The sequence below is a fragment of the Blennius ocellaris genome (genome assembly GCF_963422515.1).
Source record: "Blennius ocellaris genome assembly, chromosome: 8".
NCBI lineage: Eukaryota > Metazoa > Chordata > Actinopteri > Blenniiformes > Blenniidae > Blennius > Blennius ocellaris.
The window spans coordinates 18,883,911-18,908,058 of NC_137657.1; the positions used below are offsets into that span (position 1 = coordinate 18,883,911).

Below are 24,148 nucleotides of genomic sequence, written 5' to 3' on the forward strand. Positions count from 1 at the left end.
TGACTGCAGCCTATCCATTTTCCTTGGGACAGCACCAATGGCTTCTGTTTAGCTGTGTTGCAGAAAACTATCTGCACTGCTTTTTAAATGCAACTTCACCCTGTTAGCGTCAGGGTTGCAGAATCATGTCCACAGAGTCGTGATAGTTCAAGAATGCTAAAACTATTCGGTAATATAACTCACAGAAAGTTGAAGCTGGTTGGTATGCCAACACACTTGATAAAAGATTGACAGGCCGTGGAGAAATTAAATTCCATCTGGTCGTGTCCTTCATTGTGTCCTTTGCATGCTCGTGGATTCGAATCCCCCTAATTGCAAGCATGATTCAATCATCTCTGAGAGTCTACAAGCATCGCACTTTTTCCACCACAAGAATGCGCAGCATATACATATTCATGTGCAGGATTTAGCAAACCATATCAGCATAACAAGAGAGAAAGGTATACAGCAATGACTGCGACTTATGTGGTTGGGAAATACATTATGGATGAGCACAGTTTCTCACTAATACATGTCATTCATGAGGGATCCTGGGAAAAAAAATGTAAATGTACAATCATGGGTTGATGACAATGAAATATTCAACGCTATGCTGTGAACGATTAAAAAAAATGAGAAAATATGAAATGTACCTGTTGAGCAGATGAAATGAAACATCTCCCTTTCTAAAAATTGAGAATCTGCCATTATGCAAGTGTACCATCTCAACTGATAATGTTTCATAGATTGGCGTTTCCCATAAGGGGGCAAAAATGTCTTAATGGTACTTTGGCCTACTGCAAAGGGGTATGAAATTTATTTAAGGACTCTTTTTGCAAATTTACAAAATTCTGATCGAATCAATAAAAATGTGAATAGACCTTAGGAAATTGCTAGTTTCTTTCTTCAGCATTTGTATTTTAAAACTAATATTTGAATTACTTAAATTGTCAATATATGGCTGGAGAAATTGACAGAGGAATGAATGTCACAATACTTTTCCTTCCTCTTTGTGTGAGGTTCCACAAAAAAACTGTTCATTTGGATTGGTTAAATGGTTCTTGGAATAAAAATAAAATCAGATATCCTCAGAGTACAGCACCCCAATATCAAACTGTATCTGTGCACACTGCAGGCTTTAAGCTCCTACATCACACTTGTGTAAAGTTGCCTCAAGCACCAGGATCGGTTGGTATTCCAGCTTTGACATCAAAAATTGTTTTCGTATTTTCACACATTGAGTCAAATAACCGAAAGAAGTCAATATGACTCAAGCAGAAGAGATAAACTTTCAGAATCTACAATGTGATGTGTGCTGTACACAGTTTGCACACCTGGTTATTAAATAGTGTGCTTTAGTCATAGGAAAATGATTTAAGTGTTTCTTTATCACATTATTGTCTTAATAGTAAATATGACCGACATTTTTCAAGTGAAGTCCAGTCCAACAAGTGTTCGCTGTGAAAAATATTTTTTGAAAATACCTTTTTTCCCCAATTCTGAATAGGAGGAAAAGGTCTCACAGCTATATAAGAAGATAACTTCCATGAATTTCTATGATATATTATAAATTCAAAAGATGAAGGAAAGGAACGAGATCTATTTCAACCCTGCAACCTGCTGGAGACTACGAACAAGATAAATGGAGACACGGGAGGAGGAAAAGCCAAGCAGGGGACAGAGGGAGAGCACAAATGGGCAGATGGAGAGGAGAGAGGTCCTGCACTGGCCAGGTCTCGGGTAGGGGGGGGGGGGGGGGGATGTGGAGGAGTGAGGCTAGTGTATAGAGTCATTCCAGGTAAAGGACAATGTTGGACAGGAAATGGACATGACGAAATGACTAAAAGATTGTGAAGTAAAGTGATGCAGACAAGCTGGAGAAAGAAAACGGAGAGGAAGAGAAACCAAACTGATCAAATGAATCTTGAAAGAAGAATGAAAAGGGGAAAAACAAAGACGGATGAGCAAAGACGTTCACCTGAAAGGAGAATGAGGGAGCAAGATGGTCACAGAAGGATAGTTCATATTTAGACAGCTCCCCGCTGCACTCGGCTCTGCTTCAACACGGATAACTCAGTACATCCATTAGCTCAACTAATTCCCATCACCATCTGCCATGCAATTTCAGATGCACCTCTGGAGTCACAGAAAAGGTTCAGGACTTTTGGGGGAGGGATGTTGATTCGGAAAATATGAGATTAATTTGCTTAATTGAAGTACCTAATGTTTTCATAACTCAACAGTGGAAGTCCACAAGGAAATCAGGTGGAGTATGCATGATCACATGCTGCTCTCTGAAGAATAAATGGTGTCGACCCACCACGTCCCGAATTATGTATTTTTCTTCAAAATGATGACCCAATTTATGAGAAACTTTCTCATTGTAGTCTATTCAATTGATTACATATTTGGTCATGTTTTATGTAAAATGCTTCGTTCTCTAAAAACAGTGAGAGACAAAGAACAGGAAATGACGCTCTCCTTACCTTCATAAGCTACTTTAAATCCATGAGCGCTTACTGCAAAGTCACTGGTAAGCCTCAGTGAAAAAATGGAGCCAGAACTGGTCACAGGTGGCGGGATGGTAAATCCTGTTAACCTGCAGATAAGAAAAAAGAGACCTCAGAACTCAACGTGTGATTTCATTCCTATCATCACATTTACACCCCATAATGACATTGTGAAGTTAGTACAAGCTTGATAAAAAAGCAAGACACATGCTTTAATGAAACAGATATAATTATATCCATCACAACCCGTCACGTTGACGAAGATTATTACAGAGATAAAACGTTTCATTTTGGAGATTTCATACGCTAAATGCAAATTAAAGAGCAATCAGCACGTCACTGTTCACTGTGGCCACATGTAACCAATTATACCTTTCTCCCCATGAACTATTATCGTTTTAGACAACGCAAGTGAAACACTTTCCCGCAGAATACCAACTTGTGAAGCGCTGACTGGATATGCCAGCTGGGAAAGTGGCTCCCTTCAAATTAATTGATTCCAATTGCGAGACAATAAAATGCGATGATCCTCAAACACAGCACACCAAGACGACTAAACTTATTAAAAATAATGATTGTTGAAAGACTTCACACCACAGGTGAATGTGAGCACTGCAGCACTGTGGGTGTAATAAAACTGGACTACGCTGAGACTTGTGATGTAATTTGTCCACCAGTAATATACACAGCGCCATACAATCAAAACCCGAGCGGGAACAATCCTCATTGTTGGACGGTGTTTGAAGGCTGCCAGCCGCATTGTAACAGACTGCTTCATTACTGCATTTTAAATTAGGTGCACATCCAAACAAATCCATTTACTTTCACGACGTTGTAAACAAGATGTGTTGCTGACCATTCCTCAGCGGCAGTTGCTGATGTTCTATCGACCTTCCGCTGCAGAGAGCCAGGAAGCCTAGCTCGGACTAAACTTGTGCATGGAACTAAATGTCTCCTTTACATTGGCCATCTTGTTTTCTCTTGTATTTTTTTTTCTTTTTTAATAGATCCAGTTCTTAAGCCCTTTGTGTGACTAAATCTACTTGACATTAAGGCAGGTAAATAATGCCCGTAGAAGGCCAAATGTGAAAATACTGAAACTGTTTCAGTGACACCAAAGAAGAAGGTGCTGTATTTACGGTTTCAATAGAGTTTCCAATTACAGCACTGTGAACTGTGCAGTGAATAAGTATCCCTTTTTTGCAGGTACTACTCAGTATTTGTCAAGGTACTGCTAAAAATACAGATGCTACATAATGGGATTTTTTTGTAAGACAGGAAACTTAAAATACAACCCTGTTAGAGGCTTGATCACAACAGACCATTGTGAATTGTGCATGCCATTGTGGTTAAATTGAAAGTGAAAGCAAACTTGTGCATCACAAGGAATCTCTTTGTTAGTGTTTTAAAAGCTAACAGCAAACGTAGGGAAGAGTGGTAGTTCACTTATCTAGCCTCTGTCTAACCCAATGGAATTAGTCAGAAATTTAAATGGCTAAAACAATAAGAGACACGAAATAAAGTGGTTTGAATATAAATATTAAAAGGAAGCACATGCATTTTGCAAGGCCCAAAACACTGCTAAGAGGGCACAGTAAATAAAACAGATTAAGATTAGATTCTGTACCAGAAAATACAAAGCAAGAGCAATATTTGCAGTTAAAACATTTGTGCTATAACATCTCACAGGTCACATGAAAATCTGACTTTGATTATGTGCTAATGTCCTCAAAAGACGCATTGAAAATACAAGAGTGAGACCTTAGCCTTTCCTTTTCATCTTGGTGTTGTCCACTGTCGTAGCTACATACCAAGCACGTCTCCCTGCCATTTCAACAGGAGGACAGGGGTTGGGTGGGTCCACTGCTAATACTGTGTGGGAGGTAGATATTTTCCCTGAATCACAGTTTGAAATCAAGCTTGGTAGTCTTTATCATTGGCCTCCTTACTCAAAGTCTGGGGTGGAGGATCCATGGGGGAACTAATTATTGGCTGACCAGAAAGGAACAGAACAGAACAATCAATGCCTGTGGTGAACATGCTCACAGACAATGGAGCCCTGACCTGTAATGGCTGCTGGGGAAATGACACAAATGAACCCTGAATTCATTTGGATATGAATTACAAAAGTTGTGCAAACTTTATGTTTTATGTTTCTGTGTGAACTCCACAGACATAGGGCAAAAGGGGAAGACACAGGATGTGCCGCCATGGTAACATGGGATGCAGAAAGACAATTCATGCAATGCCACAACGATATGTATAATAAATCTTTATCAATCTAAAGTCATGATTAAACACAAAATAATACTAATATAATAATAATCATATAAATATAATCACAAGTGCTGTGGATGAACTTAAAGCTGCACAATTAAAGCCCACCCTGATCTAAATCCGTCCAGATTGCACTGTGGTCATCTTGGCTCAAAATACAGGGATAAGGACATCAACGGGTTAGTCTACATGAGGGGAAGACATTTCTTCCAAGGCTGGCAGGGACACGGATTAGGTGGTGACAGTGTTGGCAGGGCTGGTCATAATTCTTTGCTCTTACGCCTGTTATAGACAGGTCATGTCTCAGGTCTGCTCTGCAGTGCGACGTGAAACATGAAATGAACAAGCACAATCTTTAACCAGCCAGGGGTCCGAACATGTGCAGCATCCCAGGAAATACTTTGAAACACCATAAACAATGCATGACCGTGTATTTCTGAAAGAGGTTTTGAGTGATTTTTGTTCATGTTGCCCTGAAATTTCACATCACTTGAGGAAAAATATGAAAATGACTTTTGACAATTATGGATAAATAAAGATGCAAAAAAAATATTGAGATTATTTGTCAGTCAATAGTCTTTTATCTTATCTGGCTTGTCTGATGCTATACATTGATTTGTTTTTCTAAAAGATGAAATATGGTATGTTAACATCTTGTCAGGAATCTTTGGACTAAACCAAGACACAAACTGTGACCCAAGTATGCGCACAAACAAAAAGCCAATAAAGACATCTCCATCATCTGGCATTCACTGTGATCTGTTGCTTTGGCAACAGGAGCATCAGGTGAATGGTTGGTAAATGTCATTAACAGATAAACAACATGAGGCCTGTTGTCTCCAAAGGACACAAGGATGTTGTGACTAAGACGGCGCGAAGGTCTCTTTTGAATGGCAATGTTGGAGATTATACATTAAAAGAAAGGAGAAACATTGTTAGTATCACTTTAAGTCATAATCTCCCTTTGGGAGGTATCCACCAGACCTGAGATGGAGTTTACTTTATAACTGTAGCTAGAGAAATACGGTGAAGTGGTTTCAGTGTCACCACTTGAATATAAACTATGTAAAATGATTTCTTGGAAGAAAAAAAAAAAAAAAAAAGGTTACACCGTCATAGTCAAGCTTCTTTTGATAGCAATTCTGGATATTTTTACTAATGTGTCAGCAATAATTCAAAACCCTTTAGAACTAAATTAATTTTGAGGAATGCACATAGTGTTCTTTTCATTTTTATTGCACTCAGCTGCAATCCATTTGCTTATTGCATGGTGTACTTATGAGGGTTCTCAAGGCTATATTACACATAATAAAGAGTCAAATGTAAGAAAAAAACATTATTAGTATTTTGTCTTTGTGAGTTTAGTGAATACTGAGCCTGAACAGCATTTAAAAGGTGTAGAAAGATAATGTAAAGAAAGATCATTTAGAGACAGAGAAATTTAAGAGATGGAGAAAACAAGGCCAGCAACTGTAGCTAAAGCAGTATCTGTGAGTTGTGTTAAGCATGGTTTAGTGATGGAGGAGATACGTCAGAGGCCAGACAAAGTCAGAACCAAATTTGCTAAAACCCTTTGATACGTTTGATCAAAGCCTGTTGGAAAACAAAAATAACAAGTGCTGATGTCTCCACAGCATCGGCATATGCAGTAAGCATGAAGTACATTCTCAACTCAGAAGCTTGCAGAAAACGGATCAAAGGTTTTTTTCACAAACGCACATAAAAAGAAATGTTTTGCAGCTCCACGAGCAGAAACTGTGCGAGGGTGGCGCAGAGAGGTACCAGGTGTTGCACATCAACAAGGGGCTCAATGTCAATCAAAGATGTCACTCTGGGTCGAGACGACATTCGTCTGAGCAACGGCAGCGCCCCCTGTTTATGGATCACAGAAACACCAGCGGCAAAAGAAAGACTGTGTGCGACTGGGAACAGAGTGCCAATAATTGCCCGGACAGATGCAGCCTTTCCTTCCACCTGAACACCCTACATCAGCCCCCAAGGTAGCTGTCAGACATTGCTGCCATCTGATTAGTGTGTCACTGTAGCTACGTGCCATACCCAGAGAAAAGAAAGGAATGATGCTCCTCAATTTATCAGACTCACTCTCTGTCTGCCTCCATCTGGCCCTCCCTCTGCGTTACTCCAGCCCTCCACTCTCTCTGTCTCTTATTACAGGAGGCTGTTTATTCCCCGTCAGCTTGCACTTTGTTGTCTTACTGGTACAGTCAGTGTGCTATTGCCTTTTTTATATTTCTTTGTCCGTCTCTGCCCACTTCTCCCTCTTGGTTGACTGCTCTGAACCTATATGTGAGCAACTAGAGAACAAAGGGAGACTGAACAGGGTAGAGACCTCAAGTGTTTTGAGTGATCTGAAGTAAGCAACAATTAAGGTGAATTGAATGTCTTTGGTTTATTGTTGTGAAATAAAGACTGTTACTTCGGTGAACAATGGCTCTCCTGCTGGCCGTCTCCGATACAAAGAAAAAAGAAAAACAGCAGGGGATGATTAATAGACTTACTTCATACTGACATGTCCTAAATCATAACAGAAACTCGAGACACTGACATTTCATTTTAATAACTGCAGTATTAAAAGGTCAAATCATCCTATTAATTGATTTTTTTTTTCGTCAGAGAGTGAAAACATTTTTAAACTTGTTACTTGGGGCAGTATAGCTCGGATGGTTGGTTGCAGGTTCAATTCTAAACTCTGCCACCTCTGCCTGCTTACATATCGAAAGGTCAAGACACTGAACCCCAAGCTGCTCCCATTGGAGTGACCGTGACTTGCATGGCTGCAGCCTTCAATGGTATGTGAATCTGTGTGTGAACGGGTGAATGTGATGAGCTATGTAAAGTGCTTGGGGTGGCTCACACAGCTATAAAGCGCTATATATGTGAAATCCATATACCATTTGAATTGTAAATGTATGAATTTCTGACGTGCTACAAACTTACACTTTTTTACAGTATCATAGTTGCATCCACTGCGTTTGACATTTACGGTACAAGTAATTCTCTAAAGAGTTGCTGTCAAGTGTTGCACAAAAGTTGGAATAAATTTCAACACCCCCCCCCTCCCAAGAAAAAAAGGAATAGGGAAAAAGGTAACATCCTTTTAACACAAATTTGCAAAAAGACACAGCTGTTAGCATTATTTCTAATTCAGTAAATTATTTAAATCCCTAAAGCTGTGCATAAATAGTTCAGTTCCAGAAAATGTTACCTTTTCCACATAGACAGCTGCAGTCTTAAGATTTTTTAAAGTTGTGCATCAAAAATCTGTCAATATTGCACTTTTACTCACATTAGCAGACAAGAGCCTCACTTTGAAATGAGCAGGTTCTCACTCAGAACTTCTGTTGGGACTGAGTAATGGATTTGGGAATAGCTGGTAAACTTCACTCCAAAGTTGTTGTTTTTTCCTCAAATGTTCTCAGAGTCTTTGAATCAAGTTTGGCAAATTCCAAAGAAAGACTGTCACATGTCTTTTTGGGATAAAACTACCACTGCTGTGTTAGCCACCACTTTGATGAGGGGTCTGCAACCTGCGGCTTCAGGGCCACATGTGGCTCTTCAGCCCTTATGTAGTGGCTCCCTGAAGCATTCAGAAAATTATACTTTATACTGTTTTAACATTCTCTAAATTTGATTTGGTGGAAAGTGACAAAAATGGGTCTCTTGGTCAAAACAGTTACTGGCTGCTTTACTAGATTAACCATTTCAAACAGGCAGCCAAAGGGAGGGAGACTCCTGGTGGATTGTGACTTACATTTGATATTTATTATGATTATTGTCCTATGGGGATAATCAAATCTATAGTTTGCTCGTTTAAGGTGGACAAATACTTGTAGACAACTGATAAATGATTATATAACCATTATCCACACCCAACTTGAATTTCTGACCAAACGCAATCATTGCTAAACATTACATGAGCAAACATTTCTGTCCAGGTACCACGAACAAGTTGCAAGAAACACTTTTTATGAAACATTAAGACAGAGAACAAATCTAACCAAGACACTTACTCCTTGGGGCCACATGTGGCCTATTGGATGTTTCTGATGGTCTGTGGAAGTCAATAAGAAATTATGAAAGAAATTTAATCAATACTACACCTTTACTTGAGCTTCAAAGCTCATTTTTTTCTAGTGCTGGCATTCACTCTTTTACCCACTGTATTGAGAGATTACATTTTCAATTACCAAAACAAGGAAACCATTTTTAAAAATTGACTGATGCAAAACCAGGAACGGCAGTCTGTTAAAACCATTGCAATATATCGCATTGCCACAATAGCCGCTGTTCTTCATGTGGCCCTCTTGGAAAAACCAATTGCTCACACCTGGTATGGATCCTTAACCTGATGTTCCATATCAATTTTATGAAAGAGGCCTTCGAGTACTTTTTATCCTGACGTACAGTACAGTTTAGGGGCACTCGTATGTCACAGATAACTACACTTGCCAATTAATCCCCAAGCTATGTCCAGTAAAGCTGCGCCGTACACTAATTTACATTAGTGCACCGTGACATAGAGTGATGTGGAGTGAGTTGCAATACGATAATATAAATAGGCCATCCAGGTGGGTAAAGAGATTTATATCAAATATGGATATGGATCACAAAAAATCCCAGAGGAATCAATTCTAGTAGAACTGCAGTGATGCATGTGTAAGAAAAAGAATCATGAAAATGAAAAAAGCAAACACAAGCAATGTTCTGGTGAAAAATGGAAACTCCTGGGGAATAGGCTGAAGGCTTAGGATCAACCAATAATACACTACTCACAAAAAGTTAAGGACATTCAGCTTTCTGGTAACGTCACAAATCCACAGGAAAATAGACTTACCCATAGGTACACACACACGGGCGGATTTATCAATATGAAGGAGTAGTACAGAAAGAAAGAGAGAGAAAGAAAGAAAGAAAGAAACCCTAATCATTTGATTAAATAAAGAATGAAACATGGGAATGGATGAAACCTGAGATTATAACACCAAAGCATGAACGTGCAATGGAACATTGGGGAGTAACAATGTTTGTCATGTCAATTTATTTTTATAATTTCACCTCAGCAGATAACATTTGAAACCCTGGTCAAGTATCCAATATGTATGTCTTCACACCTAAAACTCATAGAGAAACCAGGTGGCTTAATAATAATAATAATAATAATAATAATAATAATAATAATAATAATAATAATTCATTTTATTTGTATAGTGCTTTTAAAAACAAAGGCGCTTTACAGCATCATACATTTTTTTTTTTTTTAAAGGGTGTTAAAACACATCTAAATGTCGTGTTGAGTCTGTCGCCTCTGGCATAACTGTATTAATCTCTTCTCAATCAAAGTAGAAAAAAAGATTAAGCCATATGATTCATGCAACAAATGTCATTTAAAATGACCACGAACAAAACGGCTCTTCGAAAACTTCTAATCCTTACTTGTTAACATTACTGCTGTTATTCCATCCAACACTATAGAACTTCAATGACTTATGATACATGTCTAAATGTGGATCCAATGAAGCAAAGGTAAGGAAGTGCAGAATTGTAATCTTTTGAGGGAGCTTTACAAAACAATTTCATAAAGGTCTGAATACAAGGTGATGCTTGAATGTTTTCAAAGACATGCATGTTTCGAACAGAGGGAAACAGGTATTGGACTTGAATATACAATATTGATGGTTTGCCTTCAAAATCAATAATTTCAACCAAAACTGTACCTTGCACACATATACACACTTGGACATATTTCATATTCGACATCAGTAAATCAGTATATCAACGACTGGCCTTCACGTCTGTGACTGAAAGCTCCAGAGGGAAATTAAGCAGTGCATATACTGTATGCTTGTTTCAACCATTGACATTCAATGTGACATTTACATTCACATTTGAGAACAAACCTCCACACAGTGAAGCTGGGATACACTGGAAATAAAACTATTAGTGAAAGAGATAATTTTAAAAAAAAAAGAAGAAAAAAACAAGTGTGGACAATGACTTTCAGAAATAAACACACACACACACACGATCCCATTTCAAGCCTGTGATTCGGTGCAATCAACAGTGTAAAGTAATAGTAAAAGTAATAATTTAATTAAAACAAGTTTCTCAAGAACCAAGAACATTACTGGAGGTACAGTCCTTTGAAACCCCGCCTACCCATAGTTGGACAGACTCAGATGAGGTCAGTCATCAACCTCAAATGTAATATTTTGTACATCTTTTGAAAGTAAACTCTTGAAGACCTTTCACACAGAGACATGAGCAGATATTTTGTATATTTCCCAGGGATGTTCTTTCGGGTATGTGGGATCGCTTTCTTATTCTCATCTTCAACAAGTTAACAGCTGAAGTGAGACCCTTCACCTCTAAAAGATTCATGATAAATAATGTAAAGCATAGACCAAAGTCAAGGCAGCAGTCTGCCAGATGCAAGAACACTGAAAACATCGGTCTGAGGTTAACGTGAAAACATTTCAGGGATTTTCTTCCCTCTTCTATGGGGGCCATGTTGAAATTGTGGCAGTACTCATATTTACAAAAGGAGAAACTGCTGAAACAGTTGCTATACTTCTGTTCAGAGTGCTCAAAGTTTAAACTATCCCAGCAGGATCTTATAATTTATAATTTCCTGAATCTGCTTCAGAATGAAAACAATGAATTTTAGTTCAAATCAATTATTCTTTTTATACTCTCAGAAAATGTACAATGTTTGTAGGTTTTTGTTGTCTTTTTGTTATTGTTTTTTTTAGCATGTTGCTGATATAAATTGTGTACACTGTTTATTCTTCACTTCTAATTTGGCCTTTCTGATTGAACTAAAAATAAAATACAGTGAGTGGGCCATTATGTTCTGAGCGAAAAAAACAACACATGGCAACAACTGATAATACATGTCAATAGTGTTCAAGAAGACTTTGAAAGCTTTGTACAAAATGTTCTGCCTTTTGAAGGCTATCTTTTGTTTTCACAAGTAAAGGTACTTACAGAGAAAAGACTAGTTTCACATCTCAATACTCAGTCACTCTGGCCATTGTAAGAAAAACAATATTGTCAAGATTTCAAGAAGTTTAAGTTATGAAAAAGAAATACTGAAATTACTCTAAGCACCTTCTTTTACAAGTGAAAAACTTTCTGAGAGGCACAGTTGTAACGTGTAGCTTGGGATTTAGTTGTGGACCGTCACAGATAATTAATGCATGCGCTGCAGCAAAAGAAAAAAAGAAGAAATGTAGTTCAGTTAAGTTACAAATCAAAAACTAAGTTTTTATTATCACATCTTTTAATACATGCCTGACACCATAACAATGATAACAAGGAGATCTCCATTATATAAACAATATTTGTGCAGGGCATTGTTGGAAGAAAAGCCCTTCTTACCCTAAGTCTCACTCGACGGTCCTCAACATATATTTCCAGGACAATAATGAGTGCTTCAACCAGAAATATTCAGGCTTGAGGGATTGAACATAATGTAAGAGTAGCACTGGGTGAGAAACACAGGAAAAAAATAACTTCAAGAGAGCAAAGAGAATACATACATCAATGGGGAGACACACTAATCAGGTCCATCATGGCAATGTCGATTCTTTTTCATGTTAAATATTCATTGTCGCTTTTGTCTCATTCCCTTCTGAATGTTCTGCTTTAATTAATTAATAGGATTAATAAAAAGAGGTGACTCTTTAATCTTGATCAAGGTTTCTATTTATAAATATCCTGAAATAAGATAAGAAAAGCTGAGAGGAGGGTTGTCTGTCATTATATTCACTTTCTTATTTATCCCCACTGAAATAATGCCTGGGTGCATGAAAAGAAAAGGGGAAGAGAAAATTAAATGACTGCAAATGCTAGCATATGGAAATGTGAGTCATTGCTAGAGGAGAGGGTGGGACAGTACATGGTGCATCTTTCCTTACAAATTTTAATAAAAGGTAAGAAAAACAGCTGAGGTAAAAAGCCTTGTGTCTCCTTATTTCCAGTAATTTTTTTGAGAAGTGAATTAATTGTGGGAAAGCAGGAGTTCCACAAATGTGCACTTTGGGCCCTGGGGATGCAGCAAAGACTCATGGAATTATCATTTTCTGGCACCACGCAGTAAAGTCCCACAATGCGAGAAAACCACCACTCAGAGGGGAAAAAAATACTAAATTGTGACTAAAACACCAAGAACTGCATTGCAATTTGGAGGTTTAGGCTTAAAAATTTAGCAATTTACATTTGTTTCATTGCAAAAATGTGTTTTGCCTCTCCTGTTTTTTTTCTATGAATGACTAGGTGAGTTCTTTGTGAATCTTAAAATCTCTGAGACTCTTAGTGGTGTCATTTTGCCCTCCCATCACACAGCTGGGGGATTCCCAATTCAAGGCTGGGCTTTAGGGCCTTTCTCTGCACAGTTTGGATGTCCTCCTTCTGCATAGGGGGATTTTCTGCCTCGACTTCCACCCAGAGTCCAAAAAACTATTTTTTTCAGGTTAAATGATGACCCTAAATTGCCCGTAGGTGTAAGTGTGATCATCTGTCTTTCTGTTGGTTTTTTTTCTCCCAGTGATGGACTATTGACCTGGCCCCGGATCTACCCGGATTTCACCCAGTGTCAGCCGGGATCAGCTCCAGGATGAGTAATCAATCATGTCGGACTCCTTGTAGAGAAAACTGTTAACCCCATTGGATGACAAATTGCTCCTAAAAGCTTGATATGTGAAGGTGAATTAACCTACACAACTTAATTAAACAATTTTACAATTACATTTTTATATAATGTGAGCTGGTCAGATATTGCCATGTACCAGAAATTTCAGAAGCTGCATAATTAAAAAAAATGTATGTCAATTTCAAGTTTGTCAGTCTGTAAGTTTATATGTGTGATAATTTAATCAAGACATGGCAATTTCCATTTTATATTCATTACACATGACAAAGCTTTTTTGTTTTATTCATTATCCATTTAGCTTATAAGTCATGAAAATAATTTGAATAATTCCTATTTTCAAAGCACATGCTGTAATTAACATAATAATCTATCCATGCCTGAAAGTTTATCTGTTACGATTGTAGAAATAACTAACAAAACATTTACAATTCCAATAGTATTCCAACTTTTTGAGATACACCCATATGATCAAATAGTGTCCTGCTGCTTTATTCTTCATAACTATTGCTTCTTAGATTAAAAAAAAAAGTTATTCATCACTTTGCAGTCAGTAAAATGTATGCACACATTATTCAGTCAGCTTTATTTGATGGTCTGCACAATTACATTTATTAGAGAATTGGTGGGTTATATTTCATGTGGTTGACTACATTCACTGTTTACATTTCCACTTCAGCTGTTTGTCTGCAAACTGCGACTGAAGCACAAGTGATACTTGAAACGTTCCATACAGCCAATGCTTAAACCATCCAAACTTTGTCTTTAATAAATGATCACAAATATGTTGATTACAATGAATTCTTGCAAAAATTTAATTAAATGTATTTTTGTGTGGAGATTACACATTGTCCTGGTTTACATTTTTTATTTTTATTTTTACACTTTTGGCTTTATCACATTCACAATGGCCAAACTTATGTTGTTACATTTTTGGCTGTTATAAGGGTAATAGACAAACTGCTATCATTCTTATCAGCATCACATCGATGTCCTTCACAAATTCATTACAGCTGAGTTGGCTTAATTGAAAGTGTTAGTTTGTCCATTGTAATTGTGTTTATTGTTTTGTTTTAGTTTCATCTGGCCTCATGATGGAGGACTACACAGGGTTGAGTCTTGGATGCTCACCACATTATCGATACTGTTGCTATGTCTGACTGACCGTCTGGCTCATTCTGGTCCATAAAACTTGACGCAGGTTATGTCAAAAATAGACTCGACACTAGAATAGAAGTTAACTGAGTCACTTCTGCAAAAGTGCTGAAAAACCCTGATGAAGCTGGTAAAACCACAAGCATTGTCTAAAGTAATGTTTTGCAGCCCTGGTCCTGGAATAGCACTACCCTGCATGTTAGATGTGCTCCTGCAACAGCTCAGCGAGTACAAGTAAACAAGATGTTGTCAGGTTTCGACAGATCTTGATAATGAGCTGTTCTTTAGGGTCAGCAGAGACAACGAAAACATGCAGGATGTGCATACTCCAGGACCAGGAATGAGAGACACAGGTCGAGATAGCCCCTGTTTGGCTTGGCACAAAGCAGCATCTCCGATGAGATGCAGTGAAATACATCTCCAGTCTCAACCAGCTCTCTCCATGTGTCCTCAAAATTTCAGGTGCACCGGCATCACTCCTGAAAATGTTCAGTCATGCATGGCAGCTGGTTGTATATGTTTACTTGTATTACATTTTTCTTCTTAATATTTCTATATTGTCAAACATTTCGGAGAAAATGTTATCGTTTCTCATCACAAGTTCAAGTGTTTGGGGTTTTTGTTGTTGTTGAGAACTGGAAATTATGGGAATAACATGCATGAGCTGACGATACCCGCAGCGTTGAATCCAATATGCTATCGGAGAAGTCAGTGGTGCATGTGACTTCATTTCAAAAGGGGCTATGCAATCAATTGAAGCATACTATTTTCACTTACTTTAAATTTACCATAAAAATAACATTGTGTTCATAGTTTGAACACTAGTTGTTGAATTTATTGTTCTTTGGCAAAAGATGCCTTGGTAGAACAGTTCCATTATATCGCTCCCTGGTGGTTTCTTGGAGGAAAACATTTACATATATTTATTTCCCTACTGGCTGACTATAAAACGTTGGTACACAGCACTCCAGCGAACTGCATTCTTTTCTTGGGATCTATGATATTGAATTTTTTTTGCGAACATTTGACAAAGCAATATTTTCAGACTCGTGTGGCCCCTTGCTGATGCCAATACAGATACGGCCATATATATATATATATATATATATATATATATATATATATATATATATATATGCCATGGAATTGCAGGGAAATAATGCATCATGTTCATATTATGATGGCCCTCTCGAAAATGCAAACAATAAATACAAAGGTTTTCAGCATGTTGGCACAAAATGTGCACGTTCATTGAAGGAACAAAATTACTTCAATACAGGTAATGGGAATCATGTTATTTGTCATTGAATAGTATATTCTTCTCAAATAAAGACTCATGTCACATCAATAGGTTTGAATGGCGTTCACCCAGAGACAAATCTGATATATTTAGGTACATAGTAAAAATGCCATTTGAGTCAAGAAAATGTCGCATTTTCAGGTCAACACCGATACCTCTTACTGCATGTTATTAGTCAATAACCGTACATGTGACCAGATCATTGAGCAACCCCATGGCTGTCAAAACATTCATTCTGCACAGCCACCTCTCTGACATCACTCTGGCTGTGTTTTCTCTCGCTGCATAACATTGCAGTCTCCATCTATCACAGATGCTTGAACCAACATCTCTGTAAACAAACACTTCAGTGTACATTTGGGAGCACTGTGGAGAGTCACGCTGAATTAATAAAAATGCATATTTAATAAATTTACTGCACAGCTTTAGTCAGAGTTTTGCAATGCACTGCTGACAAAAATATGCTCATCCCACACAGTGCTGCAGCTCTCACTTGGTGTTTCATCCTACCTAATGCTGACCACAAGCGCAGTGCCACTGCTGCAACAACATTTTCAGAAGATAAATGAAACACTAATCACTCTGCTATTTCTATATATGAAGCACTTTTCGAATAATTTTTTTCAGAAATAAACTTCTTATTACAAGAGCTGTGTTTTGCTTTAATTGATGTAGGGGAAGAACTTCGGTCACTAACAGTCATCAGCAATGTGGCAACTACATCAAAACCCTTCATATTGAGAAGATTGGCTCACACCACAGAATTTAATTTGGTCAAATTCACAGCATGTTACCAGTACCGACAAGCTCCAAAAAGAAGATGCAGTACATACTGTACAAAATAATATGTATAAATACAATATAAGAGCTCCATGATTCAGCCATCCATCATTTCTCTTGGACCACGGGTAAGTTTCCTGCGGGCATCCTGCGGGTGAACTCAAACTGCCTTCTGCCATAATGGTGTGATACTTCATAAATATGGCACATGGAACTCAATAAAATAAAATGACAATGGATCAGAGCACAGTGCAGCAGTTACCATTATTACCTCATATTACTAATGACCATCTGAACCTTTGTGGGGTTACCACTGCGTGTACACTTGGTGCTTCAGCTTCCTTCAACAGCCCAAAGGGGTACCTGTAAGGCAAAATGTTGACTCTAAAGTGGCAGAAGGTGTGGATGGTTGCCTGCCTCTGTGTAAAATACAATGATGATGGACTTGCAAGCTGTATTGATCTTTCCTAGATTTAAAATGAAGGCTTTTCCAGCCATTCAAAACTCAAGTCTGCTTAATTGCCATTTTTATATTTATTAAACTGAGCCTGAATACTTTTGCCTTTTCCATCCATCCATCCATCTCATTGACAATTTTGGGTACTGGTAACTAACAAAGTCAAGTTAATGAACTTAATGAATTAGATTATGGGCAAAAAACTTGATTCAATCAGATGTGACCAAGTGAAGTAATTTATTTAGTTTGGTCCAACTATTTTCTTTTTTCAGTGTACAGGAAGGACATTACAATTCCACACAGCAAACTGTCTCATAACAAGTTTGCGTGCACCTAAACCACTGTGAGCCTCCCTTCTTGTATATCAGCAAAAATATCCTATAATTGCATCACCAACTCCTGTTTCATATTTAAAACTTAAATATCCTTCCATTGTATAATGCATTGCCATCTTTGGAAAGTGTGTAAATTATTTCGAGAATCAATAAACTCTGAGCTGCATTCACGGGCACCGGGTCAGTTTTGCAGAAAGGCTGCACTGTGGATGAAAAATGACAAGCCGACCACAAATCAAAATATGTATAGCATTCATTTCCCCTGCAATACTCGCGACCATTACAAGAAAGATGGATTCCTGCCAGAAAATAAAACTGAAAGCTGGGATACAATGCACACAATAAAAACTGGCAACATTTTTACGATACATTTACATTCACACTCCTAAAGTGAACTTAAAATGGAAACATAACTTGTTTCACCAATGCACACATACCAGTCGATAAAATAAAAATGCTAAGGTAACAAATTTAAATTTTCACAACCATCTTTCAGAGCAGTATAGTAAGTGTTACTGTAGAATCGTCAGTCCTGTGCTCAGTGCACATGAGAAAGCGAGGCAGAGTAGTGTAAAGATTAGCCACAAATCAGCTTCGACTGAGAAGTGCTGCAAGAGATGGCAAGTGTCAATATATCTAAAGTTTCATCTAGCTAGTGGGAATGTATGCTACCGCTCCTTAACTTACAAACAAGGTCACATGCTTCCCCTTGGAACTGAAGAGTGTGTTTTTAGTTAGCCTCAAAGCTAGAATTCGGACTTGGAGGGGAATCGAACGCCTCTTTGAAACAGGTCAAGTACCAGCAGGGTGGCAGGGTCTTGTATTCGGAGGTGGTTGTAGTCTTTTGAGCCAACTTCCTTTAGCCTACCCAGCTGTTGCCATGGACTCTCGCTGAGACTGCACATTTTGTGCTACATTAAACTATATAATCTGGTTGATTAGTCCCTATTTGCTATACTGTGGCCACTATTTTCTCTCTCTTGCACATGGAAAAATAAAGGCCTGGAACACTGCAATAAGAAATATGAGTGAGAACTATAGCTTGGAGAAGACTCCCTACTGCCTTGGTGTAGGTGGCTGTTGAGCAGAGTGATGAACGACAAGCAGGAACAATGGAGTTTTAAGAAATTGTGGAAATTGGCGAGTTGATTTGGAACTCACAAGTCAGGGAGTGCAAAATATGTTGTACCCTACTTTGATTTACACTCATTATGAAAGTGCATGGAATTAAAATTGGCTCTGAAGCAAAAAGATAACTGGACAAAAGGACAAAAGTCACAACATCAAAATTGAAGGTGAGGAAGATAGAGAGGTTGTAAAATGCCAAATCTTCTTGATTAAACTAATTCAGAGGTTTTAGCAAAAATAAAGGTGCGGCACAGGTTGCTCACAATAGAATAAATGGTGAATGGTAAATGGACTTCACTAATCTCACGCGTTTTCAACTGTGTAAGCAGTCCCAAAGCACTATACATCATTAGTCACGTTCACTCATTCACACACACATTCAATGGAGGCTGCAGCCATGCGAAGCGCTGTAATTCCTTTGGGAGCATTTTGGGTTCAGTGTCTTGCTCAAGAACACTTTGGCATGTAGACAGGTGGAGATATATATATCGAATAGAACAGAATACTTGTAATTGTGCATGTAGCGCCCAGTAAAAACTGAGAAGGCTCCCTCGAATTGTAATATAACAGTTAAAGTGCAGCGAATGTGTGGTGATGTGATGCAATCGTGTAAAAATCAATGTTAACAACTACAATGACAATGCTGTTGGTCATGTTTCTCATATTCCCAGCAAAGCCTTTGCAGGTTTATTAGATTCAAATCTTTTGACATTTGAAAACTAAATTATATTTAATAGAACACCATTGCTGGGAGATGTTAATGAACACTGTCATTGTTTTTATTCAAAACAGCACAACATGAGATCAATGACACTATTAAACCTTGTAAATTGTGAAAAATATCAGCCAATCATTATTGGCTTGCTTTTTTCTTTTTTTTTCAAACTATATCTGTAAACGTATCATCTTAATGTGTGATTCACGATCCACACATGCAACATGTATGGAGCACCATGTATGGACTGTTCCATTTCTTACTTAAAAAAAAAAAAATCCTACTTTGAAAAATCATTTTGAGTCTCAAATCCAAAGAAGTGAGTCACAAAGCTTTTAGATCTTCCTTGTCAACCCAAATTGTTCAGAAAAAAAATCTTCTCTTTATAGATAAGAGTGTTGTCTATTATGAGAAGATTATCTTTTGGCTGGGTTGATAGAGAAGTGGTGATACCCACATCGGCTTTTAAACCTGTCAAAGGTTTCTTTTTTTCTTAAAGACATCTTATTGTCTGATTATCCACTTGTATTCACAAGCATGCTCCATCAGAGGTGAAAGTGGGGTCCAGCAATTCACAGTGAAACACTCAGGAAGAAGGAGCTAAATGGTTTTTCCCAGATCATTTATGTTTCCCATCCGCTGCAGTTCCAAGTGGACCGTGGTCCTGTGGTAATACAGAGGAGGCTGTGTAGCAAAAGTGGCTATAAATGGGGATAATTCAAGAGCCTGAATCATTGTTGATACTTTAGCAGATGAATCACTTTCGAGACTTAAAAGACTACGTTGCATAACGCTGTTGTCAATGCTCCTAAAAGGCTTGTGACGACTCTCGTTGACTGTGCGTCACTTTTCTCACATGTTGCTTATGTGAAAAATTAAAAATAGCACTTTTAAGTCTCTGAGCAAACACCATCACATGGGCTTTCAATAATCCTGACAAAATCAAGAAGACATGGTGCAAACATGTCCTAAACTTGAACCAATCGAAAATAATCAGCCTCTGTACAACAACGCAGACCCAAGCCTGTATTTTGGAAACAGATGATGTTTTAATAGCAGCAATTTAAGTTCAATTTCTGTCAAAGGGCCCTGCGTCAATACGTTTTGGCAGACATCATATGTGATCACACATGCTGTTAATGTTGCCTCATATGGTGAAACTAATTTATTGGCTGGTCAGTAAAAGCTGGGTTACAGTGCCAGAATTTGTATTTGCTTAAGCGCCAATCCTGCCAGCTGTAAGATTCAGCAATACATCAAACCCCTGCACACTCCTGATAGCTGTGCTTATTCAGTCAAATCAATATTTATATTGTCTGAAAATTGGATTATAATGAGTGTTTGTAAATGTTCAACATGAGAAGACATATAGTATAGGCAGCCATACTGTCCCTTATTTGTGCAGATTGAATTGAATTGCTCATACTGGTAGTATTGGTAAAAACTTACAATTTACCTTGTTGAGAATATATCAGAAAAGTACATGCTTTGCTTAAAACACTGTGTATGGTTATTAACCTACATAGAGCATTGGTTGACGTACTGGACCCAGGAACATAAACTTAGGATATATTTCAATACTCTAAACTTGATGTAAACAATACAGATGTGCCATTTATATGTGATGAAATACATTTAGAACCATTAAAGTGTATAAAACACACACATATAGCATTATTTCTAGTTCCAAAGAGGTTTCTAGAATAGATAGATTGCTCTCTGGATATTTTCAAAAGATTGGCTACAAACTAATCAGTACCAGTATTATACTACTCCATAATGTATTCTTTTCACACAAAAAAGAAATTAAATATGGCCTATGGTGGCAAAAAAGAAATGTGTGCTCTTGTTTGATGATTTACTCAAGTGGGTTTTTTTAAATGATTATTCGTGCAAAGTAAAATGCATTATCCAGGTGAATTAACTCAAAAGGAAAAGTTATTTTTCCCCAGCAAACACGGAAAATGTACCAGCATCAATTTTTGTCATAATGTAGTCATCAATTTACAGTCAGTCATTAGTTTGAAAGAAACAAGAATAAATGCAGAAGTTACCAAACATGTTCTCATAGCCAATGAAAAATGTACATTTCCATTTTTCTTTTATCCATTATGTTGTTCAAAGAAAAAGTTATGTAATTAATATATAGTAAGAAGCCTTGACTGTGTTATTTACTATTATTGACGATATTCATAAGGCAGGAGGATTAGCATGATTAGTAAAATGCCTGCAGACCTCAGGATGTTTTCTTTTGAGAAAAAATACCTGGAATTAAAGCGATCAGTCATGTTGCAGCTGTAGACATATTGATGTAAACTATTATAATAAGAAATTGGTTTTGGAAATTTTGTTGGTGATGTAAGGTGGGATTTTCTATGACTTTCTTTTGGTGGCAAGCAAAGTGTGTAAAGGGTTACATAATGTTTTTATTTATTGATTGATTGATTGATTCAATTTATTTTCCACAACTTCACACACAACCATGGATTTTGACTTGTGCATGAAATATGTGAAAACTGTGAAAAAATGGACACCCAAAAACGCATTCAAAAACAACTCGTATTGTTAGAAGATACACTGCACTTCCAGAGTGCAATACGATGTAATTATTCTTTACCATTAAACTATAATGGAATAAATACATAAACAATTTTCCTGTCTTTGTGAAAACTTGTCAAATCTCAGTGCATGCTGAAACACACCGACATAAGGCAGCTCCGTATTTGCTGCTTTTTTTTTACTACAATGTTACATTGAGCAGCTTTTGGATGAAATTTTCAGTCACAGGGCAACTAGATAAAGATAAAGAGTTCTCACGTATGTCAAAAAATGTGGAACAGAAGAGTGAGTAGCCCATGTCATAGACATTTTATGACTAACAGTATTATGCTTTGTCTCTAAAAGTGTTGTTCAATCTTGTTCCTGAAGAGCCTCTCTCATTTCCTAGATACACCTCCAGCATGCATGGGTAGATGGATAGATGGATGGATGGATCTTTTTATTTTATTTTTTTATTTTTATTGAATAATTTATTTTTTTGTGAACTCACAGAAAAAATTTAACGAAACTGTGAAAATTGTGCTTGAGTCAAGTATTGAGAGGGCAGCATAAAATGAAAGGGTCGCAGAACAAGTTCCCAGAATACTTGAATGATTTAGCTTTTATGAGAATTCAGAAAGCGTAGCCAGCAAACAGTTGTTTGCCTGTTCAGTGACTGTAGCAAACAAGTAGGATTCTTTGTGTTTTATGTCCATGTTTTTTTTCACTTCTGTCTCCTCCAGTGAGGCATTTGAATAAAGGAACGGAAGCTACTGAGCTGACCCATGTATCACTGAAGCTAGCACAGCATGCTCATTCAGTAGTAAATGCTGGGGATACTGTTCAGAACTCTCAAGGTTGATGGGTTTCTTTGCACAGGAGTACAAACACAACTATTGAAGGTTTGAAAGAAGTCAAAGTTCCAGCACCATTCACTTTAACAATTTTGCTCACAAACATATACTTAATTTAAACAGTGTTACTACATAGCTTCTAAAAAAACTGAGACACAAAATCTAATTTCACATCCAAACTCCTTATTAAAAAATTTTCCAATTTTGAGAAGGCAGTTCTTTGGTTCTACAGAAAATAACGTTAAATACCGTTAACTGGTGTGTCTGTAACAAAAAAGCAATTGAAAGTAGTGTGTTACTGCAACACTACTACTTTTGGCCATAATGGATTACTCTCATTAAAATAGTGATACATTCACTAAATGTAGAAGGGCTTATTACTTGTCACTGTTGCCAGTTAGAGAGCGGCAGAGCTCCAATATTGTTGTCTCCAGTGAGGAGCGGTCCTGTTTCTAATTCACTAAACTCCTGTTTACTGGACAAGAAGCGCCTCATTCATTAATTCTGAATTGATTCAGTCCTTCAGTAGCCTGAGATGGTGTTTACAGCACCTCTGATGCAAGTTGGTTGCTCCTATTTATCTCAGCAGTTTTGTTGCTCATTCGTCTCATAAATCTCTTTTTTTCCCCCAGAGGTGCTCTCTAGATTGTAGATAAAAGATTGTCACAGCTAGTCCTGGACGGCTATAGCCCTGCAAGGTTTCTCCAAGTCTCCATTTCATCACACCTGATATTAAGGTGTAGCTCATTATCTGCACAGCTTCATTATGGCACATTAATTAATCTGAATATGTTGATGATGTCAGACATTATACTGACCCACACAGTACAGACATTTTAGTTAAATGTGTCCAGCAACACAATTCTAATGTTTATGTCAAAACTCAAATGGCACCGCTGTTGAAAGTGACATAAATAATAAATTTAATTCATAACAACTTGTGAAAGACCTATGTCTTTGAAAACAGCACAGCTAATCAAACCTTAATTTTAAGCAACGTGCATGAGACTGGTTCTCACACAGCACACCAGGCACTTCTGTGACAAAAATAAGCAGTCCTAATCATTGTGTGCATTAGAAAATATATTTTCCATCAGAAATGATCACTGAAGGCTTCTTTCTTCATGTCTCACCACCTCAGGCAGCCTTCAAACATGGAATTCAAGTTTCATGGCTTCAAGAAAACGTTCTTACCTCGTCCTGAAGTTAGCCGGGTGCGGATGCCCATCGTACAAAGATAAAAAGTCATATTCCTCCTCCACAGCGAAAGATTGAAAAACTATATGAATCCTGTTGCCCTCGTCGGCAACAATCACCCAGGTACAGTTTGCTCCATTTGGATATCCGTATGGAAACCCGGGGCTTTCTATCGTCCCATTCCTCCCTTTTAAAGTGCCTCCACAAGTATGGATAAAACCTGGAAAGACAGAGAACAAACAACAACTCATTATC

General features: G+C 37.6%; 1 protein-coding gene across 1 annotated transcript in view; it reads right to left on the minus strand.

The window, feature by feature from the left end:
* LOC308133227 (CUB and sushi domain-containing protein 3-like) overlaps window positions 1–24,148 on the minus strand; it is a gene marked incomplete at both ends in the record, with an annotated part of 215,521 nt that overhangs the window by 174,934 nt on the left and 16,439 nt on the right. Inside the window, 2 exons of the mRNA XM_080500528.1 lie at window positions 2,466–2,578; window positions 23,891–24,113. Of these exons, the coding sequence (XP_080356654.1) occupies window positions 2,466–2,578; window positions 23,891–24,113 (336 nt within the window). The remainder of the gene's footprint in view (window positions 1–2,465; window positions 2,579–23,890; window positions 24,114–24,148) is intronic.